At 32.7% G+C, this 19830-nt stretch overlaps 1 protein-coding gene across 8 annotated transcripts in view; it reads right to left on the reverse strand.

Moving 5' to 3' along the window:
* Positions 1-19830, reverse strand: part of LOC118179560 (uncharacterized) — a 65129-nt gene that overhangs the window by 23065 nt on the left and 22234 nt on the right. For 4 of the 8 annotated variants that reach the window (XM_085815437.1, XM_085815440.1, XM_085815436.1 and 1 more), the window contains exon 2: positions 8885-8986. The exons of 1 other annotated variant lie outside the window; for it this stretch is intronic. In XM_085815437.1, coding sequence (XP_085671563.1) covers positions 8885-8978 — 94 coding nt within the window. In that variant the 5' untranslated portion in view covers positions 8979-8986. Of the gene's footprint in view, positions 1-8884; positions 8993-10734; positions 10868-19830 lie in introns of those variants that run through there. 3 more of the 8 variants (XM_085815438.1, XM_085815439.1, XM_035348736.2) reach the window with 2 other exon arrangements.

Raw genomic sequence — 19830 nt, forward strand, 5'->3', positions numbered from 1 at the left:
CTTGTTAGTACTATTTTGGTAATATTCATAATACTGAAGATATTATCGATTAACTCATAGAAGTCAGACGCTTTTTGATTTCCTTTTGCGGTAGTTCTTGAAAATAATGTTTTCGCTGCACCGACTTTTTGTCTCTCGTTTCCCTTGACCATTAAATAATTCGGTTTTAGTTTGTGACACATTTTGATTTCTTCTGAATCTCTATTTAAAATCTCTTTAATAATATCAAAATTTAAAACAGTTGTATCTTCTTAAACAAATTTATCTAAAACGTGGTTTCTCAGTAATTTCAGGCAGACCGCGAAATGAGACCTCTGATTAAAACAAACTGCACACTTTGAAAAGAACCGAGAACTTGGTCGAGTTTAGAGTCATAGCAGAGTTTTCAATCTACATGCATTTTGTCGAAACTGAGAATGCATTTTTTTCTACAGAATTCAAATATTCGTCTCTTTCCTTCTTTAGAGTAAGAACATTACTTTGAATTCTTGGACTAGCACACCATTTCTTTAATTTGCTAATGCTAGGTAAAAAGGAATTCCAATTTTTTTTCTTTTCAAAAATCATAGCTTTAAGATGACAGAGCTCTTATGACAATGCAACGTGAAATATCTTCACTAGTCCACCTGATTTTTTCCTTCTTTTTGAGCAATGCATTAATCTGCGTCTTTATGAAAATAGGCTTTAGACATTTTTCTAAATTCTCCGATTTGTGCTTCACCCCCCTGAAATTTCGCTATTTGAGATTTTAATTTCTGATACCAATTTCTTTCTAGATGCTGTCTACCTTCTTTGTCGCTGAACAAACATTCTAAAATTTTTCTTTTCTCTATTTTTCAATACTTTAACACAATTTCGAAGGATATTATTTTGTTCTTTAAATTATCAATGCATTCTTGTTTATCCTTAAACTTAGGCCAGTGAGTGAATATCTACATTTTAATTTGTTAGTTTTATTTCAAAATCATTAACATTTGATTTATTGTCATCATAATTTACTTTTGGCACAGCACAGCATTTCAAAAGTTTCTTTTTGAGGCTATCCAAACAAGCAATTTTTCATATCATCTTCATAAACACTGCATTGAAAATGTTCGCTGAAAATTTTTTCACTCTTCATATTAATAGAATATTGTCTGACATTTGTGTATCCATTTTTTCGTCAAAATCAAATTCTCATTTGAGTCCTTTGGTACCATGAAATAAAATATCTCATTATTTCTGTAAGTACTACGACACGTTACTACAGCGCAAAAAGCCATATTACATAAACAATACTTTGCAATATAGAATTTAAAATAAAAACTGACTAAAATTATATATAAATTACTTTAAATGTTTACATTATTAGAAAACAAATATATATGATTAAAATTAATTTGAGATATGCAACCTCTAGAAAATCGTCTCGCGGCTGAATGAAACTACAGTTTTAAACGTGGGAAATCAGAACAGGTGCATCACAGTCACGTCAGATTACTGCCGGTTAAGTCCCCCCATTAGGCTCGCGTCGGCGAGGAGTCGAACAAAGGGATAAACTATACTACAGGTCAACATAAGTTGAGAACACTGGATATACTAAAACGTGTATGCATCCGTTGAAGAATATACTTCTACCGTTTCAAGAAGTAATATTGTAAAAATTACGCTGTGAAATATGAATACTGCTGAACAAGGAAAAAGTAAGGGAAAAAATGTGTAAAACGATAGATTACTTTGCGTCCAGCTTTTTAATTAAAAATTTGCAAAATCATGTCAATCATTCAATGACCAGCAGGAAGACAGCCCCTTTTTTTTTTTGGCATTATTGGTGAAATTGCAAATTCCAGCAACCCTGAGTTCACCCGACTCTCAATGAGAAAATTAAAGCATTCATTCATTCACTGACCGGGAGGAGAAAAAAAGCAATTGTCATGGCGTCTGCATCATCTTCGACATATGTGTTTAATTTTTAGCCTCATAAAGCTGGAAAACCATTGCACAGTGCCGCTAAGATTATCATTATGAATGTTTTTGTCAAATTACGGAGCATTTTCCTAATAAATCCGAAAACGATATTGTTACATTTGCTGCTGATCTGACTGGCATTTCTGTAACAAGCATAAATCGCATGAAATTCGAATTGAAAGAAAATGGAGGATTTTCGACTCCAGGTAAGAAACGACCTCTGAAAGTCGGTATGCAAACCAGAATCAAACGATATGATGAATTAACTTTAGCAACAATACGAAGGAAAGTTCATGGTTTCTTTTTACAGAATGAAATTCCTACTGTGCAAAAAGTGCCTAAAGTTATAAATGATGAAGCTGATTTGTCAAATATGTCCATTCACACAGTAGGACGAACTATGAATGATTTAGGATTTGCGACAGAAAATGAAAGCGCCAGTCAATTTTGATTGAACATGACAATATTCAATGCTGGAGGTATACATATCTAAGAGATATAAAAAAATATCGTTCACTGGGTAGGACAATTTATTACATTGATGAAACTTGGGTAAATTTTGGGGCATTCTAAAACCAAAATTCGGGAGGATACAACAATAAAAAGTGCTAATAGAGTCTGTCTGAGCGGTCTTTCAACAGGTTTAACTCCTCCCTCAGGAAAAGGCTCACAGTGTATAGTTTGTTCACGCTGGTAATGAAAACAGATTTATTCCTGAAGCATGCGATATATTCGAAGCTAAGAAAAAGAAAGGAGATTACCATGGGGAAATGAATTCAGAACATTATGAAAACTGGTTTGAAAGAAAATTACTACCTAACTTGCTACCGAACAGTGTAACTGTGTTGTATAATGCATCTTATCACAGCGTTTTGTCTGAAAACATTCCTTCTTCAAGTACAAGGAAAGGCGACATTCAGCTCTAGTTGACAGAAAAAATATTCCTTGAGAAGCTGATATGTTAAAAGCAGAACTTTTAGTTCTTGTTTCTAAGTTTCGAAAACAATTTGAATTCCATCGTATAGATGTTGTAGCTGCTGAAGGCGGACATACTGTTTTGCGTTTACCACCATATCATTGCGAATTGAACCCAAATGAACTCATATGGAGTAGTGTGAAAGGGTATGTAGCATGTGAAAACAGATCTTTTAAAAAGGACTAAGTCCATAAATTGATTGTTGAAGGAATTGATTTGGTGACTCCTATGCAATGGGTTAAATGCATGAGGCATGTAATAGAATCTAACAAGAGAAAATGTGGAAATTAGATTGTCTGGTGGAGAACACCGTTGAGTGCGTGCAATTTAATATTGATGAGTCGGATAGCTCAGATTCTTCAAACGATAATCTTAGAGGGATTGAATACCTCAGTTAAAAAAAGGCCCTTTTCAGGGCCACAAATTAAAAATACAAAGGCCGTTTCCCATGCCACAAATTTAAAAAAAGGCAGAACTATAAAGAACATTATAAATACATTATAACATTATAAATATAATACATTATAACATTATAAATATAAGCATTAGAAAATATAATATGAAAGTGTCCCACCAGTAGCCGAATGTTTAAGATCGCTGAATACTGTTAGTTTGACATTGTTTGAACCCAAGCGAACGGGCTGGATTCATGGTCAGTTTTCGTCGTTTTTTCCAAGTATAACGTGAATACGAGCCCATTTCCTTTAGAAAGTTCTCCACAAATATACCCCTTAATCAGATAGCTCTTGTGTGCTTTACCATATTCAAATCACCTAACCTAACCAATACGGAAGTACTGATCAATTAAGTTAACTATGGTAGAAGGAATTTTCTAATGTTATATGTTTAACTGATTGGTACAAACTAATAGGTATAAGATCATTTACGTCTTAATTTTTATGTTCGTTTTACAATTTTAAAGTTTTTAATATTTTTCTAATATCTTGAAATTTTTAATGGTTAACTCTTTAGTCATTAGATTGTAATCTGAAGATCTCAGTTTCCAGTACTTTTATTTATTTTATTTTTGATTTTAAACAGTAATAAAAAAGATAGGATAAGATGTACTGTAGGAGAGTGATTGTCTGGACACGATTGGAAGAGTATGTGTCTTAGGAGACAATACCGGATATAATTTTTATTGATGTCTGTTACAAAATATAATCAGAGTTTTTAAATAATCGGAAATTAAAATCAAATTAACATTTTTAGAAAATAAAAATCAGCATTTTTCTCTGGTTCACGTTTAAAAATTAAAAGAAAATACTTCCTACCAGATTTTCTTAATTTATATATTTTACTTTTAACTAAGCGAACGGTCTTGGGGGGGGGGGTGAAATTTAACCCAAACTACAAGGAGTACATTGTTAACTCTTCCGTTTCAAGTTTTAAGTAATGATTCTTTAAATGACATCAAATTCATATGCATCATAGTTAAGATTATAGTGAAAATTTTCATATAAATTAAGAAACTAACGTGCCCTACATTTTACACTACAATGAACTAACAAATTCAACTGCAGCTTTATCACATAAAAAGATTGTTACTTAAATATACGCTGGATTTGGCAAGAAGTCGCCAAATGTGTAGCGAATTGGAGGAATTGAATTTCCGCGGGGGGTTTGGTGCGTATGGATAACTTGAAGAACAGGGTTAAAAGGTCGTTCTAGCCTTGTATGTGTTCTCAGTTTAGCTTGTCATGAAGTATAGCTCTTTCTATTTATCCCTGGTTTTCCTATCATTCCCTTTTCATTCTTGCAGCTTCAAAATTCAAAGATAACCTCACTTATCTTGTAAATTCCTCCCATTCTTTAAAAAACTATATACACAGCACAAATTTCTCGTTCTATACGAAACATTTTTTGCTATAAAAAAAATTACAATACGAAATATATACAAATAGAAGTAAACACTGCATATTTGAAATTGTCAGTTTTCGCTCTTAAGCATTACGTTTTCATGCAAATTTTCAATACTTATTTAGACTTCAAATTTTAATTTTTCTGCAATTTAAAAAGTTTTTAATGATTTATGCAGTGATGATTTTTTTAACTATTCCTTCCAAGGGGAAAATTTTAAAGAATTTGGACAATTTCAATAAAATATACAGGAAAACAAATTAACACTACAAGGAAATATGACAAAAATAATATGTGTGTTTACTGCAACATTTGTTGATGAAGCCATGAATGTTTGTAGATTAAGGAAATATGTTCATGAAATTTATGAAAAAAATTTTAGATGCATTAAAAAATTAAATGGAAACCTAATAAAATTTTAAAAAATAATAAAAATATCTATAAAATAACAGATATGGAGGAATTTTATAACATAACTTCAAAATATAATAGAAATAATTTTTGTTATCACTTTATAAAGGCATTTAATTTGGTAAGGCATTACATAAAACCTCCTTTCTTTTTAAAGAATGGTATGTATATGTGGAGAAATAGAATGATGTTTTCTATATATATAAAATCATATATGTACACATATGCATATACATTTCCCTTCTGTATCTCACTGAGTAGTCTGATCTGGAATCAGTTGCACCTTCAAATTTTCCCTTCATAAGGAAAACAGTTTAGACAATAATCCATATATTTCCCTTCCTTTTGTAAAGGAAAGCCTCTTTTTCTCTGTGTGAACTATAAGTTCATGTGTTTGGGCACCTGGATAAGAGACTCTATCCCAGTCTAGCAATTGGACCTGCTTCTGAATGTTGGCGATCATGGTGTTTGGGTTGCAGAGCAACAATATTAAGCATATGTTGAGGTATGGCAGATTATTATTATTATTATTATTATTATTATTTTGTAGAGAGTTCTGAGGTAAATAGCAATTTTAGAGAGTGATGATAGCAATTAAAATGTAGAAGCGGTGTTGAGAGATAATACTTCCAGAGAGTGATGAGCAGAGTAGCATGCAGGCAGCAGTGATGACGATCTGAGGCTGAATGAAGTTGGAGTGAGGAAAGCGTCGAGTGTGGCTATGAGGAGGAGGTTGATTGGAAGTGCGATGGTCATGTATGCTAGGGGGAAAAAGGGCTAAGGCTCTTTTCAGTCCATACAAATTTTCAGGGAAGGCCGAAAAGTAATGAGAGGGAGCGGGTTATTTTAAAATTAAGCCTGTTGGACTTAGAAAATTTAGGCAATTGTAAATCTAAATTCTTTTTCTTTTGAGAAGGTGCTTTAAGCATTAATTTAATAGATGCATAAGGACGAAAATAGTTAAGCAATTATACATACACAATTCAGTTAAATAAAAGATAATATTTTTATTATTTATTCTCCCCCCTCCATCTTTTTCAGGATGAGTCAAACTATGTAAAAGTGCCATTGTTGAAACAGCAAGGGACTTCTTAAAAGGGAGGAAGCATCAGGTATGAAAAAAACCCTCTTTTTAAGAATCTTATAGGAGTGAAATTCCCGACCTAAAAAGGTTACCATTCATGTACTTTTTCTTCTGCCAGTAGCACCTTTTATGCACTTGGATTTTCATTAGCGTAGATCTAAAAATTATGTTAAGTATAATGAAAAATGCGCTTTACATGTAAACAACACATTTCACGTAATTGCATGTTTTGGGTAAATCAAAGAAAAAGTTTTAAAATGTTTTAACAAAAAGCTTATTGTAAAGTCATTTCAAATGATAGAAATGTCAAACTGCATTTTTTTTATTTATTTACATGTATAAAAAATTACGAATTTCAGGAAATAACCAATTAAATCTGATTCTTTTGCCAAAGAATGAACAAAAGGCAATTCTAGTTATCATTATCAAATGCAGTTTCATCACTCTGTTCCTGACATTCAAATAATTGCATGGCACTAAAGACAAGGCCTTGCACTCTGAATAAAGTAATTTTTTGTTCAAACTTCTGAAAGTTATGGCTTAATTTTAATGACTATAAAGCTAAATGAATTTTTCATGCTGCAAATATTTCAAAGAATTTTTTAAACGAAGAACTGTCTGTTGCTTGGAAACAAAGCCACAAAAAAAAAAAAAAAAAAAAAAAATGGCAGGTCTATTGACTATTTTTAGGCAGACTCTGCCCTCTAGAAAGAATTTAAAGCTGCTAGAAATTATTGTTACAATGCAAAAATCAGATCTCAAAGGAAAATTATTTTTCGAGATTGATTTCTGATTATAACCCTTGGAATAGGAACATAATTAGGCAGATGAGTTTAAAGCTAGCCACCACTGGAAGTTTTGTATCGCAGTAAAACTGCGAGAAATATCTTTAGGCCAGAAAACAAGGATTTATATCTCGCTGATCTTATTACAAAAAGACTAACTGGTGCAAATATCAGAGACGAAATCTATAACAGTGGGTTTGCATAATCTTCAATGATCAAAAATCCAAGTTTAAAATCTAGTTCTAAATGCATCTGAATCTAGAGACATAAAATACACTTGCCAGCACAAAAAAAAAAAAAAAAAAAAAAGTCACCACCACAGCAGACTTGAGAGAATTAGAAGGTAAAATTATCAGAAATGTTATTCTCAAGTAAGAGTTCAACAGATCTGACACTATCAGGGAACAGAAGTGAAATCTAGTAACCCACATAATGCTTTAGAGATGCACCTATCCCCTCCCCGGAATAATAATGCAGCATAAAGTCTCTATAAGATTTTTTTAAAGGGCACTGCAACTAAATTTTATTTCAACATATTTATGTTCAAAAATTCTTAAATCCTTAAAATAATTTTTAACAGATCCTCATTACTTTGCTTTCCCCCCCCCAGATTTGTAATGTCCTCTAGCGAAAGCCAATGACTGACATTATGGCTGCTTAATAGATTTCTTGAAACCAAAAGCATCACATAAGTAATCTGGCCAGCAAACCTCTTGGTTTGAAAGAGAACTTATATTTTTTAAGAGTTGCTGTACTGCAAAAATTACATATTGGAGGTCTTGATGCCTTCAAGACTACATTTTCAGACAAATGAAGTTTACTTCCCAAATTCTAATAAATTAGTTTCTAAAAGCATGAAATCACATTAATACATTTTGGAGGAATCGAAGAAAAGATCCTATTAATACCAAAAGTCTGAATTTGTTTTGCCACTACTGTTTCCCTCTCCAACTTTTGTTGTCACAAATAATTATAAGTTATTGTAAGTTACACTCCATGTAATCGTCAATATACAATACTCCAGGTAAATTCCTTCTGTTTTATTCAACAGTTTCAAGGTACCTTTTTTTTAATGCAAAGTCAAGGATATCTGTGTGTATGCAAGCACACAGCAAGCACACAGAATTAAATTTTTAATAACATGCACATATAATTCTTTTAATTAACAAGTTAATAATCATATCCTGTAAAAAATAACAGATAAATTTTCAAATAACTTTTTCATTGATACGCCACTAAATAAACAAACACATTAACAACACATAAATCTATGATTAAGCTAACAAGCTAAAGATTACAAAGAACTCAACAATTTGTTTATCTAGATATCAAATTTTTATAAATATATGAGAATGTATTTCAAAATCAATAAAACTCTTGTTAACAACATGCCCCAAATAAAGAATAGTTACATATATATTTCAATTTTTTGAAATAGTAAGACGTACTGTTCTTTGCATGCAAGAGAGAGAACTATGAGGTGCACATTCATGCATCAAGCTTTGAATGAAAATTAAATATAGTTTATTATAAATGAAAACTTATATTTTGTAATTAAAAAATTGGATTAATAAATTATCATGCACAAAAAATGTTCATTAAAAATATATATAGAAAAATGCTTTAAGAGATGAAAAAAAATTCTCCCACAATTTTTTATGTAATTTGATAGAAAAGGATATATTTCCGAGCCAAAATACTACATGGTATTTAAATAATTTCAAAAAGCAATAACTTGTAATGTAAAATAAATAATGCCTAAATATGACTACAATTGTTTTCCAAGAAAAGCAATTGCCTGAATACAGAGTCAAAACTTACATGTGAAATCCTCCGGTGCCAAAATGTTCCAAGTCTCTCCTGTCATTGGGGAGGAGAATTGTTCTAAAACAGGGTTTTCCACGTGATGGTACATATGTACCCCTGTATCAGGGTGTTCAATTATTAAATAGGAACAAAAAATAAAAAAGTAAAATTAATCAATCTATGACAGACAACCATGCATAAACATATCAAAATAAGTTATGTATCAAAAAAGTATCAAGCAGCAAACATTCCTATTAAAACTTTACCTCTATAACACATTTGCATGCAAATTTCTAAACATACACATAGATAAACACACTAAGTAATAAAAAAGTTTAAAAAATAAAAATTCAAAGAAACTGGTGGTTTACATTAATCCAAATAATGAATTTAAAGTTAAAAAAATAATAAAATCACACATAAATCCTAGCGCCATGCATACAGAAGCATAAGTGTAACGCTTAAGTGAGAAAGTGAAAATCTCACTCCTGTTAGAAGCATAATATTTGAGTACCTATTATACATATATTCCAAAAATCCAAAATATATGAGAATTTCTAATAATGAAAGCAAATTTTTAACATAACATTACATTTGTATTTATCTTAAGCAATAAGAGAATGCAGTGACATCTTCCCATGACAGCCACTTATGGTTCCACACAATTTTAATCTTATATGGAAGTAGCTGAATTAGAGAACATGGCAATCAGAGATGGCAGATATTGGTTTTCATATTAGCATTTGCCAACTCAAAAGATATGAACATCAGGTTTAAAAAAATACTGAGGTGCAGTGTAAAATATCAAGTTAAAATTCTAAATCAATAGAACTAAAAACAATAGGATAATGATATAAAAGAATACTTTTTGATTAACTACACACCTGTCGAAAAATGACCAAAAAGTAATTTTGTGGCAATCCAAGTATGTGCATAGCATGCTCCTGTTTCAGCTGTTGTGCAATTGAATATTGCACACCAGCTTGATTAAAGAAAAGTCACAGAATTGTAATTCCCTGATGTTTCTTTAAACAAAAACAGATCGTTGTATACATAGGAAGAACAGCATTAAAAAATATATATATATATATTCCTCTGAAAAGGTGTTTCTTTACCCATTTTCTTGCTTTTTTTAACCTATTTTCTTATTTGATTAATTGGAATTTTTATTATGCCAACATTTTGAAAATGGCTGTTGCTTTAACAAAAAATTATTACCTACCATGTTTGCGATTTTTCAGTGAATATTAGAAATACCAATAAATAATTTTATTACTTAAAATATTTGAAATATAATTATTTGAATATTAGATATCTAATATTAGAATATTACAATCTAATATTCAAGTAGATACTTGATTTCTGTTATATTTAAAATCAGAATACACTGATTTCTGATACAACTTATAATCAGAAAGTACCAATAAAAATTTCAGAATATGTAAGTCAATTTTTTAGAATAGTAGAACCAAACAAAATTTTAAAATATAGGGTAAGCAGTTCCTGTGAAGGAAGAAAAAAAATTACATGTTTTTTCCTTTTTTGGCGGTGGGTAATTTTAAAAATACCTTCCAATCAAATCTGTTATTTGATTTTTTATCTGGGTTAATCACTTTCCTAAAACAATTTGAACTTTGTACAAAAATAAAATTTCTCAATATTTCCCAGATTACAATTTTTTTTCCCAATTTAAAGTTTCATTTCAAGTTTCTTTGCTTACTTCATTTAGCAGCTTTTAAGCTTTCATTCACATTTCATAAGTAGGTAAATCTTATATATATATATGTGTGTGTGATGATAAAATTTAGTTTGGCAGTTGGAAACTTTTGAAGAATCACAAAAATCACTTCATATTCCAAATATACCTTTATTACTTGTGGCACTTCACAATGGGGGAGACAACTTTGATGATGGCACACTACATTTTAAACAAAAGCAGCAAAGCAAGAGATGTCTTTCAGCCAGCAAGCACAAGCAGAAAAAGAGGTTGGGGTAGCACTGCAACAATATTTATAGTAAAATTTTTCGTTAATCTGATTGGCTGAAACTTATAGGCAATGCAGAAGTTTCAAGATGACATAATGCGGAATACATTTCCAGATAAGATGCAATTTAGAGGAAGTTATTACTAAAGACAAAGTACCCAAATTAAAAATGAGCAATTAAAGAGGCATTTTAAATTATAATTTTGATTTGCATTTTTTTTACCTTACATATATATATTTTAAAAAAGCGTCATTATACAATGAGTGTATATATATGTCTTAAATAAATTAAAATATGTCTAATATCTATATTTAATATTATGTATTTAAAATACATTTTTCTGCCAATTACTTTCACTTAATGCTCTGTATCTGGTTTAATGTCTAATCTGATACTAATATATAACTGTCATAATATATTTACAATTTCATTTCTTATCTGCTCAGCTACTTCTTCATTCATCACAACTCAAAAAATTAATATAATACATCTAAAACTATTCACATAACCCTACTTTTATACACACTATTTCATGCTTTTTTCATATTTTAAACTACATCTATTAAAAAAAAACTTTAATCAGTTCTTTAACATTTTCCACTAAAACAAAAAAATATTTCAGAATAGTGAAGATGTTGATTTTGAAGTTTAAACAATGAGATTTTTTCGAGACCCAAAAGCTGTAATTTACTAAAGCAGATAAATCATTACTTAATTTCAGATGGCATGTGAAATTTCCCAGAACTTTACTCATTTTTTATTTTGAAATTAAGTTTTTAATCTAGTCTATTAAAAACGCATGTGTCAGCTAAGACTTAACCAGCCTAACTATTCCCTTTCCAGCTCAGACTGATTGATATTTCAATTGCAAGTATTTATTTATTGTTAATTTATGATACAAGCTTAATATCCTTTTTTTCTCTAAAGCACTGAAATACTGCATCACTACATTACACTTTATACAGTACTATGCATACTGAAACTTTAGAATGTCAGTTCTTATGTTCATAATCACTATTAAAAAGGTTATTAAATGAGTCTATCGTAAATGACAACCACTGCAACAAGTCTGCAAATTTTCAATGAGGATTTCATTTTTAGGCAGATTTTTAAAAGCAATGTTGTTTCTCAGCTGAATTTGCACTTTAATAACAGCTGCCAAAAGTGGATTCTTCAAATTGATGTTCCTGTGTTCATAGATCCAGTTTTTAACTAAAAGAATTTTATCACTGATTAGCACTTTTACATTTAGCCAAGAAAATCTTTATCGTTTTGATACTTGAACATTAACTTTTGACAGGATATATGACAAGCTGTGGAAACAGGAAATGATATGGTTTTGAGCAAAGTATAAATGATTTAGATTATGCTATGTTGGATCATAAATTATGCCAGACAGTAAAGTAATAAAATTAATGATTCAGAAAATTATAATTAGACATTATTTCTGACCAAAAAAGTTTTGCTCTTGTATGAAAAATCAGAAATTTAACTCATCTACCCTGCCTTCCTTTGCCATTTTATGGCAAACCTAAACTAAAAGACGGAGTACATTGAGATGAAATACTACATTTAGTAAAGAATTATAAGCCGAATAAAATAAAAACATCTGCCCTGAAGATATGGATAGTGCTGATAGATCAACTTCCAGTTCATTGCACCCCGCGACGTCTCCCCCACACACACAGAACAGCGTGAAATTGATAAACAGATTTCGGAATGGTTAGATAAACAAAGCATATGCATTTTTCCATTTTTTGCAGCAATTCCACTTTTCGTTTGATGGACATCGAAACACGTTTCCCCAGATTTGTATACCATCAGATCCTTTGGCAGCTCTAGAATCGAAAACTCTTTTTGACATAATCGAAAGTTCAAGCTTACTTTTATAAAATTGCTCTAACAGTCTGCAAAAAATAATAAGCCGGATCCAATTAGAAGATTAAGGAACAATGCAATCTGCAACATTAACTGAAATAGATAATTTTAGCTTAGCTTATACCGTCATTATACGAGGGCTATCCAGAAAGTAGATTACGTTTTGGAATAAAAAAAATAAACAAAGTATAGGAAACAAATTTTATTATATACAGATGAAAGCCACACTCAAATACTACTTTTCTACATAGTCACCATACAAATTAAGGCATTTATCGTAGCGATGTACGAGCTTGGAAATTCCTTCGTCGAAAAATTCGGCCGCCTGCGCCTTCAACCACTTCGTTACCTCTTCTTGCCTTCCATCTTGCACAAAACTTGTGGTAACCAAGCTTTTCACTGATGATTTCGTGCAACAAACTTCGCGAAATTTGTGGAAAACTCAAAGAAAGTTCCGTTATTGTGAAATTTCGATTTTCACGGACTTTTGCATCGACTTTTTCGAGAAGTTCGGCGGTCACTATGCTGGGTCTCCCACTTCGATCTTCGTCGTGAACATTGGTTCGGCCATTTTGAAATCTTATGACCCACTGACGCACTCCACCTTCAGTGATAATGTTGTCCCCATACACTTCACGAAGCTGCCGATAGATTTCTATCGGTTTACAGTTTTTTGCAGTCAGAAACCTTATTACTGAGCGCACCTCGCAGCTCGTGGGATTTTCAATTAACGCAGACATTTCAAACCGTCACAGTATCTGAACGGAGCACAGCACGAACCTCTCACTAGCACGGCTAGATGCAGACTGAGCTGCGCAACGCTCTGACCCCAAGATGGCCGCGCTAGCCCCGCCCCTAGCGGACACAGACGGAAACGTAATCTACTTCCTGGATGGCCCTCATACATTAAGCGTGCACACGTAAAGGTATTATGCGCATGCGTAACTGCAATATGCGTTTACGCATGTGCAGAAAGTTCGTAGCTTTGAGGTCTGGATTATAGATCATTCCGAATTATGGACGTCCGGATTAAAGACTTTTGACTGTATTAGATTTATATATATCATTGTCCTAACATAAGTATTTTGACACAAAATCGGACTTTTTCTGAAATGACATGCCAATGTTTTTCATATTTCGATTCTACTACTCAAATTATACCTAAATATTAAATTTGGTGCGAAATTTACAGAGAAATTTAAAATTTTTTTTGGCCCATTTTTTTCAGTTTCCACCAAGGATAATTCACATGGTACAAACTTCTTAATTAATAGCAACCTATTTCTCTTTTTTCATTGTAGACGAGCCGGAACAAGTCACTGTTCCTACTTTCAAATAATTTTAACAAATTGAGTAAATCGCATTTGGCGTTATTATCGCTTATAACAAATGTGCCAAATTTCAAAATGTATCAACATGTAAATTCATGTATAACCTAGGAAATTTTAAATAAAAACTCACATTTTCTGCAGATATGTTTAGAAATACATCTGATTTAAGATGATGGTAAAATTTTTATAGGTTATGATTCAAAATTTTTTTCAGAAAATTTATAATTATTTAAAAACATAAATTTTAAAAATAAATCATAAAAAACGGCACATTTTATTTGGAATGAACCTAAATTTTTAAATGTGAAAAGTAGAATCAAATAAATTTAATAAAAAAGTGTTAATAAATGTATACAAGATTCCATATTAACATGGAGGAGCTAAAATTTTGAGAGCTAATTTTTTAAACTACTCTTTCAATTTTTACAAACACTTGGCAGTTTGGCATAATTTGAGTCACAGAATCGAAATATGGAAAAAATTTATATGCTATTTCAGAAAAAGTTAAATCTTGTGTCAAAATACCTATATTAGAACAATGCCTTAATATAAATCTAATACATTCTTAAGAGTTGCTTTCGAGACATGAAAAACGCAAGTTAAATTTCGTCGAATGGCCCAGTAGAACGGGAAATACAGAACTGTCTTCCCCCCCCCCTGCAATGCACGTCATGTTTAAAACAGCCACCTCAGTCAATAGCCAAAGTCAAAGATTACTCACCAAGCTTGGTAAATATAATCCCCAGATTTGTATACCATTAGAGATTTTAATTTCAGATTGTTTTGATCACAAGGCTACCTGCGAGATATCACAGATTCAATATTTCATTTCCCTCAAAAGTGTTTAGCATTTTAACTTATTATCAATTAGAAAAAAAGCAGTAATTTTTTGCAAGATTTATAATATGCCACATTTTTTATTTTCATGCTCATTTCTGATCATGTGACATCATTCCAACATTGATTATTTCCTTTTATTTGGCAACTTTTAACTCTCCATGGATTTCAAAATAAGTATTAGGTTCTTGTCATATTGTTCATTCTTCTGGTTCCTTCATTGTTATTTTTCTTCTAAAATATTAACCTAACCATATTTAACTTATCATCAAATGGAAATCAAATAGTGATTTTCTTCCAAGAGCATGGAATTTTGCGCACTGTGTTTAGATATACTTTGACATTAAAATAATATTGCACATATAATTCAAATAAAAAGGTAGTTTCTTTCCAAATTCTTTACTACCCCTCCTCCCCCAAAAAAAAGAAACCGTGATGAGTTTTTTTTAATTTATCAGTCAAAAAGTGATTTATTTTCAGTTTAAGTGTTAACAAGTGGCAGGAATTATTCTACAACTTGTCAGACTCTGAGTTCAACTTAAATGCATAAATATATGCCACTGCTGCTTTACATTATCTGTAAATCATTGCACTTGCTTACGTGAGCAAATATGAACCGATTCTCAAAAATAGTCTTTATAGAGAACTTTCTAGAATTTAAAAATCAAATGCATAGTTTTAGATATTAAAAAATGCAGTATATAGGACTGAGTAATGAAATACGCCGGGCTGTCCCATATATATACAAGATGTATGTCATATAACATACAAAATTCTCTAATCCAATAATACCCTTGGTACTAAGGAATGCAGATTATCAGATTTTCAGTACATAAAAATTACTGCAACATGCACATGGGAATGCATTATCTATATCAGGTGTTCTCAACCAGAGTGTATTTCATAATTTTAGAAAATGCGGTCAGCCTCTTATTTAGCTGTTAAGCATTTAGTTTTAGTTATGAATATAAAAAAAACTATTATTCCAGTTTTGGTATTCATCAGCATGTTCTATACTTCCTGTTGTTTCATTTATTTAACACCTTTAAAATATTCGGTCTACCGGAAAGTTATGTCCGTTTTATGACAACACTTTTCGACACGTAAGCACATGCTTATTTGCCGTATGTTCGGCTCTATTTTTTTCTCTTAATGTATACATACTGAAGTAGCAAGTTAACTAAAACAAAGTTGATTCATGTTAGTCTTAAGCATGAAGCGATTGTGTACCCATGGCCACTGATAAAGTACATTTACACCACTATATTTTATACGAATTTCAACAAGGAAGAAGTGCTAAAGAAGCATGTAGAAATTTATTTAAGTGTTTGGTGGAGGTACAGTTTCCGATAAGGCATGCAGAAGATGGTTCAAAAAATTTGAAACATGTGATTTCAAACTTTCTGATAAGCCATGTTCTGGTCGATCATCTTTGATCAGGGACGGTGTTGTTATGACCAGGATGGAGCAAGATCCAATATCGGAGTTCGCAGAAAGGCTTAATTCAGCTTAGCAAACCATTTCGAACCATATTCGGAAGATAGGATTGGTGTGAAAATATTCAAGATGGGTGCCAATTGAATTAAGTCGGAAGAATTTGGATGATCGAGTCGTCATATGCACATCTCTGCTTGCTCCGAACAAAATGAAGCCCTTCTTGAATCGGATGATAACTGGAAATGAAAAGTGGATCATCCATGGAAACATCGTAAGAGAAAGGGCATATTGTGAACCCAGAAAACCTAATTCTCCCATCTCTAAACCAAATTTGACGCTGAATAAGGAGAATGTTGTGTATATGGTGGGGCATTCAAGGACCAGTACATTATGAGCTTTTAAAACCAAACAAAAAGCTCAATTCGGAAAAGTACTCTCAGCAATTAGACAATTTAAAGACAACTGTCCAAGAAAAGAGGTCGGCGATTTTAAACAGGAAGCACATTGTACTACATCATGATCATGCCAGACCACATGCTGCTTTGGGGACTCGCTAAAAAAATTGCAGACCTAAGCTGGGAAATTCTGTCACATACACCATATTCCCCGGACTTAGCACCCTCTGACTATCACTTGTTTTTGTCCTTACAAAATTTTTTGAAAGGCAAAAAATTCAAAAACGAAGTAGATATCAAACAAGCACCAGCTCAATTTTTCAAAAATGTGATATACAAATTGCCCTCATGTTGGCAAGAAGTTATTAATAATAATGGCAATTATTTTAATAAAGTTTATTGATGGTTAGAAAAATTAGCATTTTGTTTTATTCCAAAAACAGACAGAACTTTCCAGTAGGCCGTATATAATCTCAATTTAAATAAATGTACATGTGTATTCTTTTAGTTTTGTAAAGGAGTAAGGATGATCTAGTGACGGTGAAAGGGGTATATGGGCAAAGCAAGTTAAACAAAATGAAAGGTAGTATAAACAAATATTCCTCAATGCTGGTTTAAATAAGCATTTTTTAATAGCAACCACACTGCTGGCTATTAAAACTGCAACACCATGAAGAAAAGCAAATACAAAAAAGATATTTATTGTATATAAATAGCATGGCATGAAGACAAAATGATTAAATTTGTAAGCAGTTCGGGGGTTTACAGGAGTGAGAAATTAGTAGAAACAGCTACCCCTCCTGGCAGCTAAAATGGGCCTTACCCAGTAAGGCAAGGAGTTGAACTGGGCTTGGATGACAGAAACGGGCATCTCAATCCATGCTGCTTCATGTATATACTACACTTCGACCATATTAATTGGAGAGGGGTGGCGAGCCAGTCTCTCGGCAACCCATGCAGCCAGGGCAGCGGTCGAATGCCCTGTGTATCGAGGAAGGTCAGAACACAGCTTGCAACATGCGGTCTTGCATTATCTTGTTGAAGACGGCAATTGGCAGCCTCGAAGCTAGGGCACAACAACTGGATGTAACATGTGAGAAACATACTGATCTGTGTTCAAATTACAGTCAATTCAAACTAGAGATGTGTGTGTCATGTGCCCAGTGACTGCCAAAGTCATCACACCAGGTGAAAAGCCCCTATGCCAACACTGAATGCAAGCAGGTGACATGCGAGAGTCGCCACAAGATATGGACACAAGGTCCATTTGGTTTTGTTCTAATAAGCGTGCTTGTCCCTAGAGGATTGGAGCTCTGCTGATGTATTAGTTCTAGAATTCCCACAGTTATCATCCCAGTAGTAAGATAAGTGCACCAGAGTCTTTGTCTCTCTCCATGCTGCCTTGTCAAGGGAAGTCGAAGTAATGGTTGCCGGGCCGATAGTCCACACTGCTGCAAATGTAGACACTCTGTACGAGTGGATACTGGGCGTGCTGCAAACATGCCCATTTCCTGACTAATGGTCCGTGATATAATTATTCAGGGCTGACCTCACAATATCTCTGTCCTCTCAGGCATTAGTCATGGGAGGGTGTTGAGATCCTGCATGCCATTCAGTATGACCCTCAGCAACCCACTGGTTCCATATTCACACGACTGCGTTTGGATGTCGACCAACACTATGGGCAATATCACGGAACGATAATCCACATTCTCGATAGGCAATGGTCCTGCCTCTATCGAATTCCGACACTTGCTGATAAGTATTTCTTCTTATTCAAGGCATAACACGATATTCTGATCAAACTCCGACCTTACAAAGCGCTTTCCGACATAGAAATCCACTACACAGCTTTTCTTTTATGCAGTGCTTCAGATGTTGTTTGTCCCTCGTGTCATCTAAATGCACTGAAATACTAATCATTTGCATATCCCAACCTCTTCTTCCTTTCATGTGATTTTGACTTTCGTCAGATCATCCCTTTCTGGTGTCATAATTTTAATAGCTAGCAGTGCTTAATAAGCAAACTCCTGATATCAACCACCTTCTTAAGACCACTATATCTCTGAAATTAGCTAGCAGTGCTTAATAAGCAAACTTCTAATATCAACCACCTTCTTAACCCTTTCGTGGGACGTGGAAAGGTTACTTCCCACCTACATGTTCCTGGGAAATACACCTGTGGGAAGCGCAAAACTCACTATAATATATTGACTTTGCTATTATAACGTTGGGAACTCTAATTCCCACTTCAGTATCGTCCTGCCATCTGTGTTCAATCGATTGAAAACAGAATTACCACATTTGTTTTGAAAGTTCGAACGCGTTGTGCGAGATCTGTTCCACTGAGACACCTGTTTTGATTTGTCATTTGCATTGCTATACGATTCTGCCACAAATGTAAGTAAAACATTGTTTTTATTATAATAACGTTTTCTTATTTTGTATATTTCTGGAGTAACTATCTAATATTGAATAATAAATAATGGGTAAAAAGTGAAAATGCTATTGCATCATGTATAAAAGCCACGTGCAATAGATACGTTGGAAAAATTAGAATATTTTTGAAAATACATTTGAAAATATCATTCAATTCTACTGAGGAAAAAAAAGGATTATTTTGACATGATTTTTACCGAGGAAATTTTACAGAATATTGTTGACGAAACAAACTCATATGCAAAGCAGCCTAAGAAAAGGAAGAGATTGGGTCATACCACAAAAGACTAATCCTGAACTGGAAAGAAATCACATCAGAAGAATTGAAAGCATGGGTAGGTATGCATATACTCATGGGTATACATCAATTGCCTGAACTGAAAAACTGCTGGAGCACAGACCCTATTCTCAATGTTCAATCAGTAGCAAGAATAATAGCAAGGAGGTTCAAAAAATAACTGAGACTTTACATGTAAACGACAACAGCACAAATTCATGTGGGCAATTTGCATATGATAAACTCCTAAAGTCAGGCACCCTCTCACAGCTCGATGATTCCATACCTTAAGTCTACGAACCTTCGTCAACATTATGAATAGATGAATGTATGATAGCTTTCAAAGGGAGAACTTCATTGAAGCAGTATATGCCAATGAAG

Source organism: Stegodyphus dumicola, chromosome 4, assembly GCF_044657685.1.
Source record: "Stegodyphus dumicola isolate Sdum_Otavi_A_Nest chromosome 4, ASM4465768v1".
NCBI classification, from domain to species: domain Eukaryota; kingdom Metazoa; phylum Arthropoda; class Arachnida; order Araneae; family Eresidae; genus Stegodyphus; species Stegodyphus dumicola.